At 47.8% G+C, this 26,171-nt stretch overlaps 1 protein-coding gene across 3 annotated transcripts; it reads left to right on the forward strand.

Annotated features, from left to right (window-relative positions):
- Positions 1-13,790: 13,790 nt before the first annotated feature.
- LOC132004242 (CMRF35-like molecule 6) lies at positions 13,791-19,984 on the forward strand. 3 transcript variants are annotated; one of them, XM_059380470.1, is made up of 5 exons: positions 13,792-14,210; positions 14,708-15,043; positions 16,671-16,794; positions 17,301-17,354; positions 19,347-19,984. In XM_059380470.1, the coding sequence occupies exons 1-5, from the start codon at positions 14,150-14,152 to the stop codon at positions 19,471-19,473; spliced, it is 702 nt and encodes a 233-aa protein (XP_059236453.1). In that variant the 5' UTR covers positions 13,792-14,149; the 3' UTR covers positions 19,474-19,984. The 3 variants fall into 3 exon arrangements, with proteins under 3 accessions (XP_059236454.1, XP_059236453.1, XP_059236455.1); XM_059380472.1 differs by having other exon boundaries at positions 13,794-14,210; positions 14,924-15,043; XM_059380471.1 differs by lacking the exon at positions 17,301-17,354 and having other exon boundaries at positions 13,791-14,210.
- Positions 19,985-26,171: the final 6,187 nt, after the last annotated feature.

Below are 26,171 nucleotides of genomic sequence, written 5' to 3' on the forward strand. Positions count from 1 at the left end.
TCACACCAAGCATCAGGAGTCAAACTGGATGGCCAGGGCCGCACCTCTTACAGAGAGGGTGACCCCTCTCTGCTTTTCAAACTAACTTTTTATAGAGCAAAGGCCATGTGGTTGGGCCTGGCCACACACAGGTGGCCAATGAGATTGTGACACACACAGGAAACTCCACAGTGATGCTAGGTGACCAACTGAATTACAATTTACCCTATTAGACATTTGAACCAGCCTATCACCTAGTTCAGAATTGGCACCCAAAAGGTGCCCAAATGGTGGGGCCCATACTCCTCAGTAGCTAGGAGACAGTATGCACCCCCACTGATTGAATACCTACACCTGGCCTGACCCACCCTTGAATTTGGGACTTTGTTACCTGGGACTGGTTTCCCCGGACTTGCTTTTAAATAAGTTCCCCTGGGGGTGGGGGGCAAGGTCAATTTAAGTTTTACAACAAAAAGGCCATTCAACCGGGGTGAGGCCACTCTGGCTGAATAGGCCCTTACAGTTGGGAGAGTCATCCTGTTGAAGACCAGGCCTCTAAGAGAGATGAGAGGTGAGTGGGGTCATTGATTACCTCCAGCATTAACTACTGAGTTTAAGGCTAAGATTTAGAAGCTGCCACATCATCCCTGGGACTAAAGCAAATATTTATGATACCAAATGGGAACTACTGTTTGTGGGAGAGCAGACATCAGACAAATAACCCAGTTATTTGCTAGTCCACGGATAGGTAACTCCCAATGGGGAGGGTTTAGATAGAACTCTTTTCCCGGCCCAGGTCCTGCCTGCTCCCTGGGGTCTCCCTCACATCACTCCAATAGCCAGGCTCTCTCCAAGTCCACATCCTGTCTCAAGGGAAATTGTTAGCCTGAGGGTCACAGAAGTGGTCTGTTGATAGGACGGTCCCAGCCATGGACCCACATGGGCCTGATATCTGTGTGGATTGTTGTGGCCCCAGAACATTGACACAGGGACAGAAAGAAAGTGGAGGGTACCAGGGCATCTCCTTGAGGACGTGCTCACCACCTGTCACCATGTCCCCCACAGGTCCCTGCTCAGCTGCATCTACTTCTGGCTCCTGGTCTTCCTGGAGGTGTCCCTGGTCCTGAGCATGCTCACTGCTGTCCTCTGATGGAACAGGCCTCAGAGGGGATCTGGTGGGAGGCAATATCTGCCTGATAATGACTATTGGTAATACCAATTGCCTATTGACGACCTGCCCAGGAACACAGCCTATCTGATGGATGGGAATGGCCTTCTGACCAACACATCCAGCCACCATCCTTATTTTATTCCAAATACTCTGTAAACTTTTTTGTAAATTTTCCTGCAAAGTATCATAGACACAAAGACTGTTCCCAATAAATGCATACTCCTTGAAGCCCAAATACTCTTCAACCCTTGGATATATCGTGAATATTTCTGAAGTCCCTCTGAGGAAACCAACTATGAATTTTACAGTCATGTTATCCTTGTTTTCTTTATGGGTTTGCCACATATTTGCAAATTATTTACTCTAGGTCAGTTCATAAAAGGCACCAAAGTTAAAAAAAAAAAAAAAAACAACTTTTATTTCCAAGGTGATTGGTCTTCTTATAATACTTCTTTCCCAAGCCATCACCCTTTTTATATAATAAAATGGTCACTTATTGCACAAGCCTCCCTGTGAATGGTGTTTATGTATTCCAGGTGTTGATGGGGTCCCTATGCCTCTGACAGGCCTGGGAATGGGAGAATGGGAGAAAAAAATCAAGACAACTCACAGGTTTGTTGTGCTACACTTGTGTTTGGACAGGATCAGAGAAAACTGGTGAATTGTCTTGATTCTTTAAAATTATTAATTTTATCATTTACTTTTTAAAATTTATAATTAAATATTTTCTTTCCAGTGTTAAAAAAAAAAAGAGAGAGGGAAACTGTGTTTATGAAATGCAGCAATTAGAATACAAAGTAATCTGATGTCAGAGCCAACCTTCAGAACCCAAGTAGGAAAGAATCTTTATTACCTTAATCCCATTTTCCCCACTTCTAGCTGTATTAATCAAGGTCCACCAAAACCCTTAAAAATATTACTCCCAAAACAGGACACTAAATCTCAGAACATAAAGAAACTCTGGAAGATAAAGCTGTCTGAACAGAAAAGCACATCTTAGAACTTTAAACCTTGACTGACTGTTAAATAATAATGCTTTAGTGTGACTCCTGGATGGCTCATTTCATTGAAAATTTGCCTTCAGCTCATGATCTCAGGGCCCTGCAGCCAATCCCCACATCAGCCTCCCTGCTTAGTGGGAATTATTCTCCCTCTCATTCTCTCTCTGACCCTCCCTCTGCTCACTCTCTCTCAAAATAATAATAAAGTAATGCTTTAAAGAGGTGATTAAATAAAAAAAAATTAAAAATAAAGCTCCTTAAAAACACCCAAGTTTTGGTGATTGGGAAGGTAAAGTAATTTTCTTATAAATTTGAGGATCTAAAAAGTAATTTGTTACACTTACTAAGACAAATCTGAGATGGCCCACATCAAGCATGTGTGTCCTACAGAGTGACATTGGAGTCTCAGGCATGAAAAGACACAGCTCCACTGCCCTTTAGGGTTGGGATCATCTAGATGAAAAAAAAAATTGTACTGACTCTCAACTAGGTCATACTGAATAGGATCCTTTTGGTTTATTGCTCTGGCATGGGGACGGTGAAGAATTCAGGGAAGAAGTCTCATTCTTGAAGGCAGCCTCCAGCAACGCAAGCTTCTCTTGTCCTACTTTTTATCTCAATGATATTGAGAAGGCTTTCTGTAATTAAGGAGAGTTATGATTCAATTGGTCTGTAAGCCTGAGTCTGAAAATGCACAGGAGCTGGTTGTCCAGTAGGAAGACTGATGGCAGACAAAGGGAAAACACATGAGCCTGGGTTCTAGACTGTGACCTTACAGGAATAGAGATGCTGTGGACAAGTTGCTACAGCCCAGCAGGGGGGCCAGAAGAGACCTCAAGCTAAGCCAGCCTCCTGCTTCTAAAAGAGGTAAATCAGTCCAGCCATTTACTTGCTCTTATGCTCATAGGCAGGAGACTGAGGTCCCTTTATAATTATTATTTTTTTAAGATTATTAAAGGCAGCATCTTCACAAGTCATAGCCATAGGAAGCATCAGTGGCTTGATGGTTACAGGGCAAGCACAGTCCTTTGGGATCAACAGGCAATTGTGGGCAATTTGTGGGACACAGAGTCAACCTGAGTAAGACAACCTGGAGCTGTCCTTGCCCATCGATATCCTGTCCAGACACACTGCCGCTCAGACTAGAGGAGGAAGAACTTCTGGCCCCAGACCTGTCTCTCCTCACCTTATTGCCAAAAACTGGTAACTATACATACATATATACCTACTTAAATGGATGCAATGAACCATCACACACACACACACACACACACACACACACACACACACACGTAATATGTGTGGTGATTTGCTGGGGAGCATGGGGAAAGAACTCCATAGGATTCCTAACTTGCAGGTAGAGAGCGCCAAGGACAGCCTGATTGGCCAAGGGAGTCCAAGGTGTGAGTGTGCTTTTTGGTGGTCTTGCCCTCATGAGAACCTCCAGTGTAGCCTTTCAATTCAACTATCTTTCCTTTCTCCGTTCATTCACCAAATATTCACCAAGGGCCTCTGGAGCACCAGGCTTCTTTCTAGGTGCTGGGGATACAGCTGTCAGCAAAACACCGGCCATCTATTCTAATGGGTACTTTCAAAAAATAAATTAAAAATATTAGTTTATGAGAAATGTCATGAAGAATGGATGAGAGTTCAGAGGACGGGGTGACAGAGGACAGGGACAGCCTCTTGGGAGAGAGCGTCAGGCAGGTGAGGAAGGGAGGGTGGAAAGTCTGAACAAAGGCAAAGCTCAGGGCAGAGAGGGTCCTGAGAAGTCAGTGGGGCAGGATTCTGGGGGGTCAGGTAGATGTGGATAGGTAGGGCAGGCAAAAGAATCCAGCAAAGAATTATGCACCCTGATGGAGTGAGGTTTGTTCCAGGTATGTAAGACTGGTTCAACTTTGAAAATGAATCACTGTAACCCACCACAGCAAACTAAGGAAGAAAAATCATAGGATCATATCAAATGACACCAAAAAAGCATATGCCAAACTGTAGTACCCACTCATGATAAAAAAAAAAAAAACCTCATAAAAATAAGAGTAGAAGGAATTTCCTTAACTTGATAAAGATCATCTAAAAGAAAAACACAGCTAACATTATAGTTAGTGATCAAAAACTAAATGCTTTCCCTGTATGATCCTGAGCAAGGCAGAGATGCCCACTGTCACCATATAGTCATCTTAGCCAGAGCAATTCTGGCCATTGCGATAAGTCAGATAAAGAAATAAGGGCATAGAGAATGAAGAAGAAGAATAAAGCTGACCCTGTTTGCAGATGACACAATTGTCTATGTAGAAAATCTCAAGCAATCTACAAAACCTCCTAGAACTAAGAGGCGAACTAAGAGAACTAAGAGGTGGGCTAGAGTCAGAGGTGTCCTGTCTTTCTGCCTGGTTCTATACCCTCCCTTGGGCACAGGTGGTGAGGGTCCTGACTTATTCTCATCTGAATTACCCTTTGGGCTCCAGAACTGAGTTCATCAGGTCATGGGATACAAGATGAACACAAAACAGTCAATCATATGTCCCTATAGTAACAAGTGAACACATGGAAACCAAAATTAAAACTGCATTCCATTGGGTGCCTAGGTTGCTCAGTGGGTTAAAGCTTCTGCCTTCAACTCAGGTCATGATCTCAGGGTCCTGGGATGGGAGTCCTGCATTGGGCTCTCTGCTCAGCAGGGAGCCTGCTTCCTTCCCTCTCTCTCTTTGCCTGCCCCTCTGCCTACTTGTGATCTCTGTCTGTCAAATAAGTAAATAAAATCTTTTAAAAAAATGCATTCCATTGCATTCCTAGACACGTATAAACTACCACAACTGAACCAGGAAGAAATAGAAAACCTGAACAGACCCATAACCAGTAAGGAGATTGAAACAGTCATCAAAAATCTCCAAACAAAAGCCCAGGGCCAGACAGCTTCCCAGGGGAATTCTACCAAACTAAATGTTTGGAGAATTAATTCCTATTCTCCTGAAACTGTTCCAAAAACTAGAAATGGAAGGAAAGCTTCTAAACTCATTTTATGAGGCCAGCATCACCTTGATCCCCAAAACAGACAAGGATCCCATCAAAAAAGAGAATTACTGACCAATATCCTTGATGAACACAGATGTGAAAATTCTCACCAAAATACTAGCCAGTAGGATTCAACAGTACATTAAAAGGATTATTCACGGGGCGCCTGGGTGGCTCAGTGGGTTAAGCCACTGCCTTCGGCTCAGGTCATGATCTCAGGGTCCTGGAATCGAGTCCCACATGGGGATCTCTGCTTGGCAGGGAGTCTGCTTCCTCCCTCTCTCTCTGCTTCCCCCTCTCTTTCTGCCTGCCTCTCTGTCTACTTGTGATCTCTCTCTGTCAAATAAATAAATAAAATCTTAAAAAAAAAAAAAAGATTATTCACCACGACCAAGTGGGATTTATTCCAGGGCTGCAAGATTGGTTCGACATCCACAAATCAATCAATGTGATATAACACATTAATAAAAGAAAGTACAAGAACAATATGATACTCTCAATAGATTCTGAAAAAGCATTTGACAAAGTACAGCATCCCTTCCTGATCAAAACTCTTCAAAGTGTAGGGATAGAGGGTACATACCTCAATATTATCAAAACCATCTATGAAAAACCCACCACAAATATCATTCTCAATGTACAAAAACTGAAAGCTTTTCCACTAAGGTCAGGAACATGGCAGGGATGTCCATTATCACCACTGCTATTCAACATAGTACTAGAAGTCCTAGCCTCAGAAATCAGAAACAAAAAGAAATTAAAAGCATCAAAATTGGCAAAGAAGAAGTCAAACTATCACTCTTTGCAGATGATATGATACTATATGTGGAAAACACAAAAGACTCCACTCCAAATCTGCTAGAACTTATACAGGAATTCAGTAAAGTGTCAGGATATAAAATCAATGCACAGAAATCAGTTGCATTTCTTTACACCAACAAGACAGAAGAAAGAGAAATCAAGGAGTCAATCCCATTTACAATTGCATCCAAAACTATAAGATACCTAGGAATAAACCTAACCAAAGAGACTAAGAATCTATACTCAGAAAACTATAAAGTACTCATGAAAGAAATTGAGGAAGACACAAAGAAATGGAAAAATGTTCCATGCTCATGGATTGGAAGAACAAATATTGTGAAAATGTCTATGCTACCTAAAGCAATCTACACATTTAATGCAATCCTTATCAAAATCCCACCCATTTTTTTCAAAGAAATGGAACAAATAATCCTAAAATTTATATGGAACCAGAAAAGACCTTGAATAGCCAAAGGAATATTGAAAAAGAAAGCCAAAGTTGGTGGCATCACAATTCCGGACTTCAAGCTCTCTTACAAAGCTGTCATCATCGGGGCGCCTGGGTGGCTCAGTAGGTTAAGCCGCTGCCTTTGGCTCAGGTCATGATCTCAGGGTCCTGGGATCGAGTCCCGCATGGGGCTCTCTGCTCAGCGGGGAGCCTGCTTCTCTCTCTCTTTCTCTCTCTCTCTCTCTCTCTGCCAGCCTCTCTACTTACCTGTGATCTCTCTCTGTCAAATAAATAAATAAAATCTTTAAAAAAAAAAAAGCTGTCATCATCAAGACAGTATGGTACTGGCACAAAAACAGACACATAGATCAATGGAACAGAATAGAAAGCCCAGAAATAGACCCTCAACTCTATGGTCAACTAATCTTTGACAAAGCAGGAAAGAATGTCCAATGGAAAAAAGACAGCCTCTTCAATAAATTTTCCCAATAAATTGGGAAAATTGGACAGTCACATGAAGAAAAATGAATTTGGACCATTTCCTTACACCACACATGAAATTAGACTCAAAATGGATGAAGGACCTCAATGTGAGAAAGGAATCCATCAAAATCCTTGAGGAGAACACAGGTAGCAACCTCTTCAACCTCAGCCGCAGCAACTTCTTCCTAGGAACATCGCCAAAGGCAAGGGAAGCAAGGGCTAAAATAAATTATTGGGATTTCATCAAGATCAAAAGCCTTTGCACAGCAAAGGAAGCGGTTAATAAAACCAAAAGACAACTGACAGAATGGGAGAAGATATTTGCAAACGACATATCAGATAAAGGGCCAGTGTCCAAAATCTATAAAGAACTTAGCAAACTCAACACCCAAAGAACAAATAATCCAATCAAGAAATGGGCAGAGGACATGAACAGATATTTCTGCAAAGAAATCGAGATGGCCAACAGACACATGAAAAAGTGCTCCACATCACTCAGCATCAGTGAAATACAAATCAAAACCACAATGAGATAGCACCTCACCCCAGTCAGAATGGTTAAAATTAACAAGTCAGGCAATGACAGATGCTGGCGAGGATGTGGAGAAAGGGGAAACCTCCTACACTGTTGGTGGGAATGCAAACTGGTGCAACCACTCTGGAAAACAGCACTGAGATTCCTCAAAATGTTGAAAATAGAACTACCCTATGACCCAGCAATTGCACTACTGGGTATTTACCCTAAAGATACAAATGTCATGATCCAAAGGGGCACGTGCACCTGAATGTTTATAGTAGCAATGTCCACAATAGCCAAACTATGGAAAGAACCTAGGTGTCCAACAACAGATGAATGGATCAAGAAGATGTGGTATATATACACAATGAAATACTATGCAGCCATCAAAAGAAATGAAATCTTGCCATTTGTGACGACATGGATGGAACTAGAGGGTATCATGCTTAGTGAAATAAGTCAATTGGAGAAAGAACTATCACATGATCTCCCTGATATGAGGAAGTGGGGATGCAACATGGGGGGTTTTGGGGGTAAGAGAAGAATAAATGAAACAAGATGGGATTGGGAGGAAGACAAACCATAAGTGACTCTTAATCTCACAAAACAAACTGAGGGTTGCTGGGGGGAGGGGGGTCGGAGAGGGGGGTGGGGTTATGGACATTGGGGAGGGTATGTGTTGTGGTGAGTGCTGTGAAGTGTGTAAACCTGGCAATTCACAGACCTGTACCCCTGGGGATAAAATACATTATATGTTTATAAAAATAATAATAAATTAAAAAATTAGAAAAAAATACATTCCATTTACACACTTACTCCAAAGAAAATGAAATGCTTAGGTATAAGTGTAACAAAATATGTCCTGGATATGGATGCCCAAAATGACGAAATGCTGATGTTGGGAATCAAAGAAAATTTATATAAATGGAAGGCAATTGTTGTATTAGTAGTTTCAGAGGTAGGAGTTAGTGAGTCGTCAGCCTTACATCACACCCAGGGCTCATTACATCACGTGCCCTCCGTAATGTCCATCACCCAGTTACCCCATCCCTTCTGCCTCACCTCCAGCAACCCTGTTTGTTTCCTATGCTTAAGAGTCTCCTATGTTTTGCACACAAGGCATTTCTAGTTCCCAACCTCCAGCATGAGGATGAAGTAACACTCAGAGCACACTTGTGGCAGTTCTTCAAGCCACCAAAAGATGGCGATAGTGGCCATTTGCATTTCTGGGCAACCCCTCTTCAAGGGCGCAGATTGCATGGAGCACTGGGTGCGGTGAAAAAATAATGAATACTATTATGCTGAAAATAAATAAATTTAATTTTAAAAAATAAATAAATAAAAAAATAAGGAAAAGGGAGTTGGGAGAAATTGGAAGGGGAGACAAACCATGAGAGACTGTGGACTTTGAGGAACTAACTGAGGGTTTTGGAGGAGAGGGAAGTGGGAGGTTGGGTGAGCCTGGTGGTAGGTATTATGGAGGGCACGTATTGCAGGAAGCACTGGGTGTGGTGCATAAACAATGAATTCTGGAAAATCCTGGAACACTGAAAAGAAATTGAAAAAAAAAAATCCTCTAAGAGGATTGTTTCTCAGCTGCTGAGTCCACTGGGATGATTCAAATACTCTGATCCTGGCCACCCCAGGGGTTAGAACTAGACCCACTGTATCCTGATGACCTTTCTCCTCAAGCTAAGTCCTACAGCCTGCTTCCCTCCCCATGTCCCATCCTGCACATCAGCCTGAGCTGTGTCTCCTTTGGGCTCAACTAGAGGTAGACGCAGACATTCACAGTCCAGAGCTTGAGATGCAAGCAGGGGCCTGGAGCCCAAAGGGTAGTTCAGACGAGAAGTCAGGACCCCCACCACCTGTGCCAGGGAAGGGTACAGAACCAGGCAGAAAGATAGGATACCTCGGACTCTAGCCCAGGGCTTCAGCTTTATTGAGAAGCAGTGCCCCTGTGGCTCTTCTGCAATTCGTAATCCCTGGAAGAGGTCGATAGACCCAGTGCTCCCTCCTGACCACGGTCAGCTGAAATGAAACTTCGTATGGTGACATCTGGCAATGTTTCCTCTTATTGCCCAGGAGTGGGGGAAGCAGCTCTTTCAAGGACTCCCTAGGGTCTGTGCCAGTGAGGTCTAAGGAAAGGTGGCTGAGGGGATGGGAAACAAGGAGACAGAGGTGCCAGGACCAAGAAGATGGGCAGAAATGGGCAGGAGGTCGGGGTGGGAGAATCTATCTTGCAGTGCAGGGAGAGAAACCTGCCCTTTGGTTCTGGCTGGCCTCCCATTAGCAGCGTCAGTTGTCATCTTTAACATTATGTCTAAGTTGAATTATCAATACAATCACAGGGCTGCCCTGACTTATATGTTCATCCTGCTATTTTGACATGTGTCTTATTCCAACCAACCACGAGTGAATTAACTTTCTAATTCAGGAATCATTTTTCTAGACCAATCAATTATGGACTTGCATGTCCAAAAGTTGATTCATGCACATGCCCACGAGCCATAGGCACACACCTCTCCTGGTGTCCTAGAGATAAGCTGGTGCCCATGGGAACACCGTCAGAGACTGGGGACACTGAGGTTCCAGGTACAGGCTGGCTGGGGAGATCTTCATCCTCCTGGCTAACATTGGGACCCAAGGCAAGCACTTTACTCCTCCCACTCTCAAATAGCCCAGAATGTTTGAACCCAACTTTGACATCCCTCTTTTCTTCAGATGCTGACAGCTTCACAAAACAAAAGTCTCCCAGACGTCTCTGAGCCTCACAGAGGCCTAAAGCCAAAGAGGAGTAAAGCAGATCCTTCTGATTCCAGCCGAAGGAAAGGCAGTAACATTTGCCTCTAACTTGGCCTTTGTTCATCACTATTTCCCTCGCAAAACGCAGACCCAGTTCACGGGGTGTGTGTGGGGGGTCCCCATGCTCTTCCATGCTCAGCATGCTGACATCCTGAGTGTTTTCTCTGTTTCTGTGTAGCAGCCCTTGAAACACCTACATTCCATCAACTCTAGGAGATGTCCTGGGAGGCCACGCTGCAGGTGAGAGGAAGTGGTGAGGTTTTGGATCTTCCTGTTGAGTCCTCACAGGGATCTTCCTGAATGAGGTCCTCGTGTGCAGGCTTGGCATTGAAGAAGTCAATTGCCACAGGGTCAAATACACACGTGTATCAGTGAGGGTTCTCTGGACAAATGGAACCAGTAGGAGAAGCCTGCCTATGAAGAGCTCATTAAAGGAATAGGCTCCCATGGTGATGGGAGTGGAGGAGTACCCAAGAGAGCTGGTGGTGAAATCCATTCTGAGTTCAAGGGCCTGAGAGCCCGGAGTACAGAGTGTGGGAAAAGACGGATGTCCCAGCTGAAGCCATCAGGCAGCAAAGGGTGAATTCCTCCTTCCTCTGCTGGTCATCCACTTCTACTCAGACCCTCAACAGATTGGATGGGATGAGGCCCACCCACCCCAGAGAGGGCACCCACCTCACTGAGTCCATGGATTCAAATGCTCATCTCCTTCAAAAACGTGCTCCCAGACACACCCAAGTTCATCTTCCATCTGAGCTGCCCGTGGACAGTTAACCCATCTGTGAACCATCACACCGCGGACTCAAAGCTGAAGTCAAATTTCTGTTGTAATTGCTCTGTGCACCTGGTGGGTCTTCCAACTTCTCTCTCAGCTCAGCCACGAGCTGCAGAAACTGAAGTTTTTAGAAAAGGAAGACGCCCCGGGAAGTGAAAGAGAGAAGGAAGAGAAGGTGGCAGGTTGAGAAGACTGAAGAAAAAGCCACAAACTGCCTAACAAACCCTCTCATTCTGCTTCCTTCTTCTCCCTCTTGCTGGCTCTTGGCCACTGTGTGTCTCTGCAGAGTCATGGTCTGAGTGAAAGACACTTGAGGAGTTGTGCCAGAGGAATCTGGGTTCAAATCCTACCATCATCACTTACGATAAGCTTCTGGTCATTTTGTTGACTGAGCTGTTGGCAAGGTAACTGGGGTGTGGGAGATTATGTAAACTCTTCGTTATGTGAAAAAACACCAATAAACAGAAAATCTCCCCTCGGACATCAAGCAAAGTTTCAGAGGTCTACTTTCATGGTTTGGATTCTGTGTTTTAAATTTTTATGCAGTGTTACATGAGAACAGGAAATTGCACATATCCTATATACACAATTTACTGACGTTTCAGGAAATGATATGCATTCAAAGTCTCCACTCAGACCAGATCTCCACATCCCTTGGCAGGGGTCCTCTATATTGTGTCAGGGTGGGTGTGCGGTCTCCAGATATGGCAGAAGCAATGGCACACGACTTCCAAGGATAAATCATAAATATGCTGTGCCTTGTTCTTCTTGGGTCACTCTCCACGGGAGAAGCTGGATGTCACCTCATGAAGACACTCGAGCAGTTGTATTGGGTGAGGAGGTAAGGACTCCTGCTAACCCCCAAGTGGACATGTCATCTCTGAAGCAGATCTTTCAGGCCAGTCCAGCCTTCTAATAAGTATAGCCTGGTCAAAATCTTGACCACAATGTTGTGAAAGAGACACGCTGAGCCACAGTCACCCAGATAAGCCACTCTCAGATTTGTGGCTCTCAGCAAGTGTGAGATAATAAATACGTTTTCAGCCACGAAGTTCTCAGGGAATTTGTTATACCACCATAGATATTGCATCTCATTGGACCACAGCTGCCTAGGGCCATGTCTGCAGCCAATTCTGTGTTCATTAACTCAATCACTCTTTCACTCATTCTGTGAACAGTTATCAGAAGCCAACCATTGGTCACAAGGTGCAACTGGCCACTGAGTCATTGTGTGAAGAATGAAGCAGACCCTGAATGCTGCTATGATATGAGCTCTATCCCAGTGGTGGAGATGCATAGAGACCACCAAAAGTAAACACATGACAAGATTCAGTGAACTATGCAGAAAACAGACAGGGATTGGTGGTTGAGACAACAGGGTGACCGTAGGAAGAGTGTTTGGGGAGACCTTTCTAAGGGAGTACACCCAAGGTAAAATCTAAAGAGTAAAAAGGAAGAAGCAGTGAGAAGAGGTGGGCAGAGGATTTAAGGAGAGGGACAAAGAGATGCTAAGGGGAGGGATGGGCTCCATGGCTAGAGCATTGGGCACACTGGGGAAGGGGACCAAGATAGAAATGGAGAACCCAGCAGTGGCTGGGCCACTCAGACCATGTAAGCCAAGCAAGAAGATGGGGTTTCATCTGAAGGGGATGGGACCAAGGGTGTACTGGCTACTTCTGAGTTTTGTTGAAGTGCTCTCTTGCTGATGAGTGGAGCAGAGGGAGGACAAAGCATGAGGGGACTGGGAAGGACAGGGATGTCACCATTGTACTGAGAGGAGAGAGGATTGCTGTAATGCCAGGAGGAAGAGAGGATATGGGCAGATGGAGATGCTAGAAGAAATATTAATGGGGAGGAGCAGAGAGAGGAATCCCGGATGACAGGGTCTGGTTGCAATAACTCTGGGAATACTGTGGCCTTAGATCAGGAAGACATAGTATGGAGGAGGAGCAGATCTGGGCAGAGAGTGTTTAAGGGGAAATTGATGGACCTGGTTGTTCTGACAAGTTTGAGGAGTTGGCGTAACCCAGGGAAGTGTCAGACTCTGCACTGTGACCCACTTCCTTACCATTTCCAGCATAAACCCATCCCAAACCCATCATGTCATGAGAACAAGCCACTCGGAGTTAGGACAGACCCACCTCCCCACCTCCTGGTAAGGACCATCCCCCAACTCTGCACCTTGAAGAGGCCCCTGGTCACCATGTGAACCCAAAAGAGACACCGACCCCCAGTGCTTTGTCAGACCACCCTCTTGTTACACAACAGCCCTTTCTGCCATTGGATGGAAAGGAGAAGCCCAGTCTCAGCTTCACATGTCCCCAACATCCCATCAGCTACTTCAGTCTCTGGACCCTCTTGTCCATTGGCAGTCTTCTGCCCTGAGAGTCACGTAGGGTAGACATTCCAAACATGAAGGAGTCAAAGTGAGGTGCACATGGGGTTGGTGATGGCTGTTCCCTTTCCATTCTTGAGACCAGGCAAACACACAGGAGGGAAGCAAGCCTGTGGGATTAGTACCTTGGTTCAGAACCCAGAACCCAAATGGAGCCTTTGAAAGCACCAGAGGTCACAGTTCCAACCTGTGTGGCCAGAGGAGAGCAGGGGTCCCATGGGGACTGTGGGTGCTTGGAGCTGTAGGCTGTGGGATCCCTAACACCACTGAGGTCATGACCGATGCCTGAGATGATGGGCTGCTGGGTGCTCTACGCTGGACATGATCCATTCTGACCACAAGAAGTGTCACGTCACAGGGTGAGGACATTCCCCTGAGGAGGAAATGCTCACAGTGTTGCTCCATTGTGTGGGGCAAGTGTGGACAGTGAGAGGCGCAGATGTTGGCTGTGGAAGGGGACTGCAATCCCAATCCAGTCCTGGACCAGGAGCTGTCTTGTCATCGGGATTGAGTGGATCCAGGGCACCAGGTCCAGGACTCTGACTCAACTTGTGCTGCTTCTGTCCTCAAGCTTCCTGCACCCCAACCAGCTTGAGTCAGCGTGGAAGAAGATTGTGAGAACAAACACAGGCAGGACAAGGAAGCAAAGAGGACCCAGAAAGCAGAAGTGGGCACTGCAGAGAGGTCCCTCTGTGAGAGACTTGAAATTGTCCCCCTCAGGAGCCTGGCATTGCTGTGGGTGACGTCTGTGCGGCAGACATGACCCCAGGGGACGGGAGGCCGTGGCTGCCTGCAGCGCTGCTCCTTCTGCAGGTCCCAGGTGAGCGGGGCTGAGCTGGGCAGGGGAGTCTGTCCTGAATGGGAGGGAGGGAGGGTGGGGGATGGGTCTGTGGGGCAGGGGAGGGGAGGAGGACGTGGGAAAGAGGAGGGAGAGCAGAGAAGGTTTTCCAATCGACCAGCACTGTCTCAGCAACCACCAGGAGAATTCAGTGCATAAAGCAGGTGAGTCGTGACCACTGTGCCAGAAAGAGCAGCCCTGACAAGAGTGGGGCCTGTGACCAGCATTACTGTAGGGTCACAGTCAGAAATGACATCTCCGTGCATCACACACACACAGACACATCAGGGACACACTCACCTTGTGCCGCTCCAGAAAAGGACCTACGTTCCCTCTTTCTGATCTCAGGAAGACCTGTCTCCTGCCAAGGCCTCCTCCAGACCCTAAGGGCCCTTCAGGGACTCAACGGTCAACTTGACCTGAGATCCCGTTGACCCAGGCCCCTCTGGTGAAGGGTCACACTCGGCTGTGTTTTCCAGGTTGTTGGTCTCTGCATGGCCCCCCCTCTGTGACGGGCACTGTGGGGGGATCCCAGAGCGTGCAGTGTCAGTACGAGGAGAAATTCAGAGAGACTCCCAAATACTGGTGCAAGATCCCATGTGTGAGGAGGACGCTAAAGACCGAAGGGGCAGACAGAGAAGTGAGGAAGGGCCGTGTGTCCATCAGGGACCATCCTGTAAACCTCACCTTCACAGTGACCTTGGAGAACTTCACAGAGGATGACGCCGGGACATACTGGTGCGGGATCGATACATCAGGGAAACCAGGATATTTTTTTGACCGCACCTTCCAAGTTGTGTTGTCTGTGACCCCAGGTGAGCTGTGCACACCCCTCTGCTCACACCAGCACCAGGGTTGCCCGAGACTTGGGCTGATCACCCCAACCCTGGCAAGAAAGCAGTGGGATGTGGGAAGAGAGTGGGGTGAGGATGGGTGGGTGACACAAGGCACCTGGGATGAGCCTCTGTGTGTGTGTGTGTGTGTGTGTGTGTGTGTGAGTGTGTGTGTCTGTTTGTGTATATGTCCGTGTGTGTCTAGGTGGGTGTACATTTCTGTGTCCAGGGGTTGTGTTGTCTGCATACTCATGGAAGCACATGCACACCTCTGGCGGACCTGGGTGTCTCTGTGTGCCCTGACACACTCTCATGCCTAAAACTCTCCCAGGGATGGCAGCGGAAATGGCCCGGGTCTGGTGATGTCTGGCTGCCTTCCTGCCCTGACAAAGCCCTGTCCGTGTTGGAGTGGACCCAAGTCTCTTCCTGGACTTCTCTCTGTCCTCCCAAATGGGGAACAGAACCCTAGGCCATTCACTCCTCTCCCTTACTGGCTTCCCAGGACCCCGGGGCTCTAACAGGACAACACTATGTCCTGGATGGTTCCTCAGTGCCAGCCTCACAGCTGTGATCCTGGGGTTCTGCACCAGCCTCGACAGGGGCCAAAGAAGGAGCCCTAGTACCCTGATTTGGAGCTTCTGTGAGCATTTGGGGAACACCCCACCCTCTGGCTTGACGCTCTCCATGCCTTCCGTCATTTCCATAGGGGGGAACCCAGAGAAATAGCTGAAAGCTCCGCTCAGACAAAGGAGGGGAAAAATGAGAAAAAGGAGTTCGTAGGTCCGATGGCCCCAAATATACTTCTATGTACTGCGAAGAATTCTTTACTAGAACCCTGTTTTTGTTTCCTGAGACCCACATGGAGGTCATCCTTCTGAGTGTTCAGGTTTGGTCTTGTGTTCTTACTCCGATGTTGGCCTTGGCTCCTCCGACGTCCTTCCTGCAGGGCGTCTCTGTCACACAGGGCACTGCCCTCCCAGGCCCCTTGTGGGCTCCTATTTAACAGTGAGGAGCTGAGTGTCCTCGGACACCACCGCCTGGAAGACAAAGACCATTGTCTAGTTGGGTCCAGGACAGGGGACTTTCTGTGTGGTAGCCTGGGTGTGTGTCTGTCTCACTAGGTCTTTCTTTCTGTCTATCCTTTTGTCCGGTGGCCACCCAGGTTCACAGTTCTGTCTGAGAGTTCCGGGCTGACCCATCATTCAGTGTGGACTCTGCTGAGCACCCTGTTTCATGGTCCTCACTCCAGACATCAGCCCTCCCTGAGGACCCGGCCCCCACCCCCAGCTCTGGATCAATCTCTGCAGAGGAAAGCTCAGGCCATCCTCTGCCAGGAGAAACCAGGACAGGGTGGCTGAGCCCAGAGCCCTGAACTCCTTCCACACACTGTCCCAAGCCGTGCTGGGAGATGCTCTGCCTTTGAAATCGCCCACCTGGCCAGGGTGCACCTGCAGAGAGGGCCGGGGAGGCTGGAGTTCCAGGCAGTTCCACCTGTCCAGATGTCCTGAGTGACCAGGGCTATGTGAGTCGGAGCCACACAGCTGCCAGAGAATGGGAGAGCCCAGGGGAGGACAGCAGGCCTGACATGTGCTTCCCCCCGCCCCCGCAGCCAGCACTGCAACCCCCAGCTCTGTGAGGTCCCCCAGCACTCCAGGTCTTCACAGGACACTGCCAGTCCCCACATGGGACACTGCGACCCGGCAAGAGTCCTCCACTTCCAGCCAACGTCCTGGGTAAGGGATTAGCAGCTGGAGACCTTTGACACCTGGGTGATTTCTGGGGAACACGGAGGACAGGGTTGTGTGGGTGTGACTATCATGGCCTCAGTCCCAAACTTATTTACCAACTCCACACCTAACGGTGAAAGTCCTACCGAGTGCTGGGCGCCCTGCTACGGATATAGCCAGGGACCACCGAGACACAGTCCTGCTCCGACAAAAGCTGGGAAATTCACACCGTGGATGACTCAACCTGAGAACAGATGGGTCAGAGAGAGCATGTGTGGGGAGCCATGGGGCGAGATTGCTGTTCCATACACAATGATCAGGGAGTCCTGGCCGGTGAGAGGACATTTCCCTGGAGTCCTGTAGGATTGGGGGAGCCCGCACTCAGGTATCTGCAGAAATCGAGCTCCGGGGACAGGGAAGACGAGTGCCAGGGTTGTGCAAAGGGGGCCTTCAGGCTCTAGCCCAGGCCAGGAGCTCTGTGGGCCCTGAGCTCTCTTCCCTGCTCCTCCCAGGCCCTCACTGGAGAGTCATCCTATTGAAGACCAGACCACAGAGGGAGAGAAGAGGTGAGTGGGGTCATTCATTCCCTCCATCATTAAACACTGAATCTCAAGGCTAAGGTTTGGGAGCACCGTACAGGTGCCAGATGGACCCTGGGACTAAAGCAAACACTCCATTCACTCATGGGAAATACTGGTGATGGGAGAGCAGACATTAAACAAGTAACCTAATGCTGATTTCTAGTCCATACACAGGGTCACATCTCATGGGGAGGGATTAGATAGAACTCTTTTCCCAGGCCAGGTCCTGCCTGCTTCCTGGGGTCTCCTCATGTCACTCCAATAGCCAGGCCCTCTCCATGTCCACATCTTGTCTCAAGGGCAATTGTAAGCCTGAGGCTCAGAGAACTTGTCTGATAATGGGGCGGTCCCAGCCATGGACCCACAGAGGCCTGATTATTTTCTGGACTGCTGTGGCCTCAGGACATGGACACAGGGACAAAGGGACAATGCATGGCACCAGGGCATTTCTGTAATGATGGGGCTCACTGCCTGTCACCGTGTCCCCCACAGGTCCCTACTGATCAGCATCTACTTTCCTTTCCTTCCTGGTCTTGCTGGAGGTGCCCCTGGTCCTGAGCATGCTCAGTGCTGTCCTCCATGGGAACAGGCCTCAGAGGGCATCTAGAGGGAGGTGGCTTCAGCCTGATAAAGCCAGTAATGCCAACTGTCCATTAAAGGATAGGAAGAGGGGGTGCACGGGAAGACGGTGGGCATGACGAAAGGAATCCAGATTCATTGAAAACAAATGACAAAGAGCCTGTTTGGGTTTGGATTTCCTCAAATCAGATGGGGAGACAAGGACTTAGGTGCAATTAGTCTATGGAATGGTGATCCCGGGAAGCATAAAAAGGGAACGAGGGGATGGGTAAAGCCAATGAAGCGTGCTTTGATGGAGGAGCTACCACAGGGCAACTGGGCTCCGTCACTGGGTATCCTCGGATGTGCTGTGTAGGACGCACCCCAGAGCTGTCCGACCGGCCCTGAAAGCTGAGACAATGATCAACATCCATCTGTCCTCATGTGGGGAAGGTGGGGCTTCCTGTTGCTCACAGAAAATGAGGGACGTCCCCTTATCTAGAGAGAGTAGTGCAGGCAGAGAGGCTTCTTATACTCTCACAGAGTGATGAGGGAAGGCCCCTCATCTGGAGAAAGAGTCTGGCAGGCAGAGGGTGCCTCCTGGGGACATGGATTCTGTGCCATTTCTGGCCTGTTCTACTCAGCAAGCTGAACTCTCCTATAGCTAAAGAGAGTCCTCAGGCAAAGAGGTGAGGGAGCTGGAGGGGGGAAACCACTGGCCGGTCCAAGACTGTCCAGAGCAGGCCTGGAGTTCAAGTGGGCAAAGAGGATATGAGCCAGGGTGCCAAGCGGGTGTGCAAGAGGGTCTCAATGTGACCTTGGAGAGGACATCCGCCAAACCTCAGGCTGAGAGCCAGGGGAGGGGCTGGCGAGGTGGAGAGCTTCTAGAAAGGTCTCGTGTAGGGAGGGGACACAGCATTTGTGAGGAGCTGGTGTGGGGACAGTTACTGGGACCCACAGGTGAGGGGACTGGCCATGAGCTGAGCTTGGGGTGGTCACTTTTTTCAGCAGAAGAGCTTCTCCAGCGATCATACTGAAGCTGACTCCAGACTAGGTTGAGAGAGGAGAGCTTTTATAAGGGAGCATTTCACCCTCAAAATCTGCCCCCGCAGGAGCAAGGGAGTGTTGAGGGTTGTGGGTTCAGAGGGCTTTTTGGGGGAGCCAGAGCCTCCTGGGTCCCCTCTTCTCCCGTTCTCTCCATTCCTCCCCACCACACCCTCAAGTGTCTGCTGTGTCCTGATGCTCAAGGTCAAGTCTTGAATGGAGGACATGAGACGGGCCCTTGGTGCCGGACCTTCCAGCTTTGAGGCTGATATTGATTTCTGAGACCACATGACCTGAGCACAAAGGCAGGTGGGGACAGAGCCTGGGACTCATGTCCAGGAGAAACTCCTTCCAGTCACCGTGTCCCTCCTACAGGTCCCTGCTGGGCAGCGTCCACTTCCTGCTCCTCGTTCTGCTGAAGGTGCCCCTGTTTCTGATGATGCTCAGTGCCGTGTTCTGGGTCAACAGGCCTCAGTGGGCAATTTGTGGGCACCAGAGTTAGCCTGATGAAGACAACCTTCAGCCCTCCTTGCGCATCCCTATCCTGTCCAGAGACAACACCACGCAGACCAGAAGAGGAAGAACTTCTGGCCCCAGACCTGTCTCCTCTCCCCTTATTGCCAAAAACTGGTAACAAACAAATCATTCAATACTTGAGTGAAGCAATGAGATCCATCACTCACACAAGTCGATGTGTGTGGTGTTTTGCTGGGAAGAATGGGGGAGAGACGCCCTAGGACTCATAGCTTGCTGGTGCACAGCCCAGGTGACCGGAGAGCCCGAGGTGAGGGAAGGCCTGCTTCTCCATGACCTTGTCCTCCTGAGAACCCCCAGTGCTGGCTCTCAACTCAACATTCCTTCCTTCCTACAACCACTCACCAAATATTCACCAAAAGCCTGTGTAGCACCAGGCTTGTTTCTAGGTGCTGGGAAGAAAGCAGTCAACAAAACAAGGCCTTTCTATTCGAATGGGTGTTTTTGAAAACTAAATAAAGAATAATGGTTTATAAGAAGTGTCTTGAAGAGGAATGGATGAGAGTTCAATGAATGTGGTGACAGAGGACAGGAGTAGACTCTTTATGATGATGATGATGATGATGATGTTCAGTTAACCACTGTAGAGCACATCATTAGTTTTCGATGTAGTGCTCAGTGATTCATTGGTTGCATGGAGCACCCAGTGCTCATCACAACAGGTGCCCTCGTTAATTCCCATCACCGGGCTACTGCATTCCCCCACCCACATCCCCTCTAAAACCCTCCCTTTGTTTCCCAGAGTCCATATTCTCTCAGGATTTGTCTTCTGTTGGGTGAGAGCCTCAGGCTGTTGAGGGAGGGAAGGTTGAAGGTCTGAACAAAGGCAAAGCTCCGGGCAAGGGAGGGTCCTGAGAGGCCAGTGGGCAGGAATCTGGGGGTCAGGTAGATGCATAGGGAAGGCCAGCAGATGGATCCAGCAAAGAATTATGCACCGTGAGGAAGTGAGGTTTGTTCCAGGTAGAGAAGGCTGGTTCAGCGTTGAAAAGTGAATCACTGCGTTCCACCATACCAAAGTAACGAGAAAAAAAATCATAGAATCATATCAAATGACACTGGAAAAGCCTATGACAACCTCCAATACCCACTCATGATCAAAAAGAAACTCATAAAAATAATTTTCAAGAAGGAATTTCTTAGTTTTAAGAAGGAAAAAGAAGGAATTTCCTCGACGTGATGAAGATCACCTAAAAGAAAAATACAGCTAACATTAGAGTTAGTGATCAAAACTGAGTTTTCCCTGTATGACCCTGAGCAAGCAGAGATGCCCTCTCTCGCCATGTAGTCATCTCAGCCATGGAAATTCTGGCCATTGCAGTAGGTCAGATAAAGAATTGAGGGGATAGAAGATGGAAAAGAAGAATAAAGCTGAAAAACAATCTGAGGGGTTGAAGTAGTGGGGGGGTGGGAGGTCGGGGTACCAGGTGGTGGGTATTATAGAGGGCACGGATTGCATGGAGCACTGGGTGTGGTGAAAAAATAATGATACTGTTATGCTGAAAATAAATTAAAAAAAAAAAGCATAAAGGTGTCCCTGTGTGCAGATGACATAAATGTCTATGTAGAAAGTCTCAAGCAGGGGTGCCTGGGTGGTTCAGTGGGTTAAGCCTCTGCGTTCAGCTCAGGTCATGATCTGGGGGTTCTAGGATGGAGCCCTACATCGGGCTCTCTGCTCAGCAGGGAGTCTGCTTCCCCACTCACTCTGCCTGCCTCTCCGTCGACTTAGGATGTCTTACTGTCAAATAAATAAATAAAGACTTAAAGAAAAAAAGAAAATCTTAAGCAATCTACAAAACCTCATAGAACTAAGAGGTGAGTTCAGCAGGTTATAGGATATAAGATGAACACACATCAGTCAATCACATGTCCATATACTAACAAGTGAACATATGGAAACATAAGGAAACAAGTGAACATATGGAAAATGCATTCCATGTGAACTTACTCCAAAGAAAATGAAATCCTTAGGTATAAGCAGAACCAAATATGTCCTGGGTATGGATGTCCAAAATGACAAACTGCTGTTGTCGGAAATCAAAGAAAATTTATATAAATAGAAGGCCATTCTCCCTAAACCCGAGTTCTCATCCTTCTGACTGAAAACCAAATATCCTTCTTCCATGGGGCTCCAGAATTTCCGTGAGCTCTGGTCCTCTGTCTGGAGGGATCGGGAGGGATCATGACAGGCCTTGATATTCAACTACAAAAGACATTTCTTTTTAAAAACATTTTTTAAATTTTTTTTTAAAGATTTTACTTATTTATTTGATAGACAGAGATCACAAGCAGGCAGAGAGGCAGGCAGAGAGAGTGAGGAGGAAGCAGGCTCCCTACTGAGCAGAGAGCCGGATGCGGATGCGGGGCTCCATCCCAGGACCCTGGGATCATGACCTGAGCCGAAAGCAGAGGCTTTAACCCACTGAGCCACCCAGGCACCCCCAAAAGACATTTCTCAATTTTCGCTTTTTAACTTAAATTCAGTTAATTAACATATATAGTATTCCTAGTTTCAGAGGTAGGAGTTAGTGAGTCATCAGTCTTTCATCACACCCAGGGCTCATTACATCACATGCCCTCCTTAATGTCCATCACCCAGTTACCCCATCCCCCCAACCCACTCCCTTAAGCAAACCTGTTTGTTTCCTATGCTCAAGAATCTCTTATGTTTTGCACAAAAGGCATTTCTAGTTCCTAACCTCCAGGATGAGGATGAAGGTAACATCCAGAGCACACTTGGGGCAGTTCTTCAAGTCACCAAAAGATGGCGATAGTGATCATTTGCAGAGCTTCTGGGCAGCCCCTTCAAGGACTTAATAATTCTCCTCTAACAGGATTGCTTCTTAGCTGCTGAGTCCCCCCAGATGATTCAAATACGCTGGTCCTGGCCACCCCAGGGGTTAGAACTAAACCCACTGTATCCTGATGATCTTTCCTCCTCTGGCTCAGTCCTATAGCTTGCTTCCCTTTCCAAGCCCCATGCTGCACATCAGCCTGAGTTGTTGGCTTTCGAATCACTGTGTCTGCTTGGTCTCAACTAGAGGTGGGCTGAGACATTCACAGTCCAGAGCTCAAGATGCAAGCAGGGAACCGGAGCCCAAAGGGTAGTTCAGACGAGAATAAGTCAGGACCCTCACCACCTGTGTCCAGGGGAGGGTACACAACCAGGCAGAGAGACAGGACACCTCAGACTCTAGCCCAGCCCCTCAAGCTTTATTGAGAAGCAGTGCCTACATGGCTCTTCTGGAATCCATACTCCCTGGAAGAGGTCGATAGACCCAGTGCCCCCTCCTGACCACGGTCAGCTGACATGGAACTTGGTATGGTGACATCTGGCAATGCTTCCTCTTATTGCCCAGAAGTGAGGGAAGCAGCTCTTTCAAGGGCTCCCTGGGATCCGTGCCAGCGAGGTCTAAGGAAAGGTGGCTGAGGGGATGGGAAACAAGGAGACAGAGGTGCCAGGACCAAGAAGATGGGCAGAAATGGGCAGGAGGTCGGGGTGGGAGGGTCTATCTTGCAGTGCAGGGAGAAAAGTCTGCCCTTTGGCTCTGGCCTGGCCTCCCATTAACAGCTTCAAAACTCATCTTTAACATTATGTCTAAATTGAATTACCAATACAATCACAGGGTTGCACTGACTTAGATGTTCATCCTGCTATTTCTTCATGTGTCTTATTCCAGCCAACCACAAGTGGACTAACTTTGTGAATCAGGAATCATTTTTCTAGACCAATTATTTATGCCCTATGACCACCTGCATGTCCAAAAGTTGATTCATGAGCACGCCCAAAGGCCGTGGGCACACAGCGCAGGCACCTCTCCCGGTGACCTAGAGATAAGCTGGGGCCCATGAGGACATTGTCAGCGACTGGGGACACTGAGGCTCCATGTGCAGGCAGGCCATGGAACTCTTCATCCTCCTAGCTAACATTGGGACCCAAGCCAAGCACTTTCCTCTTCCCACTCTCAAATAGCCCAGAATGTTTGTAACCCTACTTTGATATCCTTCTTTTCTTCAGATGCTGAGGGCTTCACAAAGCAAAAGTCTGCTGAGAGGACACCCACCTCACTAAGTCCATGGATTCAAAGGCTCATCTCCTCTAGAAACATGCTCCTAGACACACCCAAGATCATCTTCCATCTGAGCTGCCCGTGGACAGTTAACCCATACCATGAACCATCACACCTCGGACTCAAACCTGAAGTCAAATTTCTGTTGTAATTGCTCTGTGCACCTGGTGGGTCTTCCAACTTCTCAGCTCAGCCAGAAGCTGCAGAAACTCAAGTTTGTAGAAAAGGAAGATGCACCAGGAAATGAAGGAGAGATGGAAGAGAAGGTGGTGGGCTGAGAAGACTGAAGAAACCGTGAGTTCTTGTCAAGTTTCCCAGTATGTGTTACAATGGCCACCAGCTGCCTGACAAACCCTCTCATTCTGCAGACCCTCTCCTGGGTCTGAAGATGGTGCTTCTCCCTATTGCTGGTTGCTGGCCACTCTCTGCCTGCCAGCATCATGGTCTGGAGGAAAGGTACTTGAGCAGTCAAAACAGAGGAATCTGCATTCCATCCTGATATCATCTGGTTAGATTATCAATGTCTGAGCTTTAGGCTGGGTAACTAGTAGCGGGGAAGATTATGGAAATTCTTTGCTATATGACAGAAAACCAATGAACATCTACACCCCCCACCCAAATCAAGCAAAGTTTCAGAGCTTTACTTTCATGTTTTGATGTTTAGTTTTTAAATCTTCTATTGGAGTGTCACAGGGGAACAGGAAATTGCAGAAATATAAATACAGAGATATCTGATATTTTAGGAATCATATCCTTTCATAGCTTCCACTCAGATCAGATCTCCACATCCCTTGGCAGGGGCCCTCTATATTGTGTCAGGGTGGGTGTGTAGTCCCCAGATATGGCAGAAACAATGGTACACGATTTCCAAGGATAAATCATAAATATGTTGTGCCTTGCTCTTCTTGGATCACTCTCCGTGGGAAAAGCTGGATGTCACCTCATGAAGACACTTGAGCAGTTGTATTGGGGGAGGAGCTAAGGACTCCTGCTAACCCCCAAGTGGACTGTTATCCCTGAAGCAGATCCTTCAGGCCAGTCCAGCCTTCCAGTGAGTATAGCCTGGTCAACATCTTGACCACAGTGCTGTGAAAGAGATACACTGAGCCACAACCACCCAGATAAGCCACTCTCAGATTTGTGACTCTCAGCAAGTGTGAGATAATAAATACGTTTTCAGCCACCAAGTTCTGGGGGAATTCATTATACCACCATAGATATTGCATCTCGTTGGACCACAGTTGTCTAGGGCCATGTCTGCAGCCAATGCAGTGTTTATTCATTGACTCAATCATTCATTCACTCATTCTATGAACAGTTATCAGAAGTCAACCATTGGTCACAAAGTGCAGTTGGCCACTGAGTCATTGTGTGAAGAATGAAACAGACCCAGAATGTTGCTATGATATAAGCTCTATCCCAGTGGTGGAGATGCACAGAGACCACCAAAAGTAAACATATGACAAGATTCAGTGAACTATGCAGGAAACAAGCAAGGGTTGGTGATTGAGACAACAGGGTGACCCTAGGAAGAGTGACCGGGGGACCTTTCTAAGGGAGTACATCCAAGGTGCAATCTAAAGAGTAAGAAGGATGAAGCACTGTGAAGAGGTGGGCAGAGGACCCAAGGAGTGGGACAAGCAGGTGCTAAGGCCCTGGGGAAGGGTGGGCACAGTGGATAGAACATGGAGCACATTGTGGTGGGGGAGCAAGATAGAAATGCAGAACCCAGCAGTAGCTGGGCCACTCAGACCATGTAAGCCAAGCATGGAGAGGGGGTTTCGTCTGAAGGGCATGGGACCAAGGGTGTACTGGCTACTTCTGAGTTTTGTTGAAAAGCTCTCTTGCTGATGAGTGGAACAGAGGGAGGACAAAGCATAAGGGGACTGGGAGGAACAGGGATGGCACTACTACACTGAGAGAAGAGAGGATTGCTATGTCAGGAGGAAGAGAGGATATGGGCAGATGGAGATGCTAGAAGAAATAATAATGGGGAGGAGCATAGAGAGGAATCCCAGATGACAGGGTCTGATTGCAATAACTCTGGGAATACTGTGGCCTTAGATCGGGATAAGATAGTGTGGAGGAGGAGCAGATCTGGGCAGAGAGTGTTTAGGGGGAAATTGATTGACCTGGTTGTTCTGATAAGTTTGAGGAGTTGGCATAACCCAGGCAAGACTCTGCACTGTGACTCACCTCCTTACCATTTCCAGAGTAAACCCACCCCAAACCCATCATGTCATGAGAACAAGCCACTCTGAGTTAGGACAGACATACCTCCCCACCTCCTGGCATGGACCATCCCCCAATTCTGCTCTTGGAAGAAGCCCCCGGTCACCATGTGAACCCAAAATGGACACCGGCAGCCAGTGCTTTGTCAGACCATCCTCTTCTTACACAATGGTTCCTCTTGCCACTGGATGGAGAGAAGAAGCCCAGTCTCAGCTTCACATGTCCCCAACGTCCCATCAGCTCCTTCAGTCTCTGGACCCTCTTGTCCATTGGCAGTCTTCTGCCCTGAGAGTCACAGTAGGGTGGACATTCCAAACAAGAAGGATTCAAAAATGAGGTGCACATGGGACTGGTGATGGCTGTTCCA

This window comes from Mustela nigripes, chromosome 16, assembly GCF_022355385.1.
Source record: "Mustela nigripes isolate SB6536 chromosome 16, MUSNIG.SB6536, whole genome shotgun sequence".
Taxonomy (NCBI): Eukaryota; Metazoa; Chordata; class Mammalia; order Carnivora; family Mustelidae; genus Mustela; species Mustela nigripes.

What these genes read in the sequence shown, in the direction of transcription:
- LOC132004242 (XM_059380470.1), top strand. Translation starts at nt 14,150, where the DNA reads ATGACCCCAGGGGACGGGAGGCCGTGGCTGCCTGCAGCGCTGCTCCTT. An exon ending in GCTCCTTCTGCAGGTCCCAG is followed by an intron (nt 14,211 to 14,707) that starts GTGAGCGGGGCT and finishes TGTGTTTTCCAG; the next exon opens with GTTGTTGGTCTCTGCATGGC. An exon ending in TGTGTTGTCTGTGACCCCAG is followed by an intron (nt 15,044 to 16,670) that starts GTGAGCTGTGCA and finishes CCGCCCCCGCAG; the next exon opens with CCAGCACTGCAACCCCCAGC.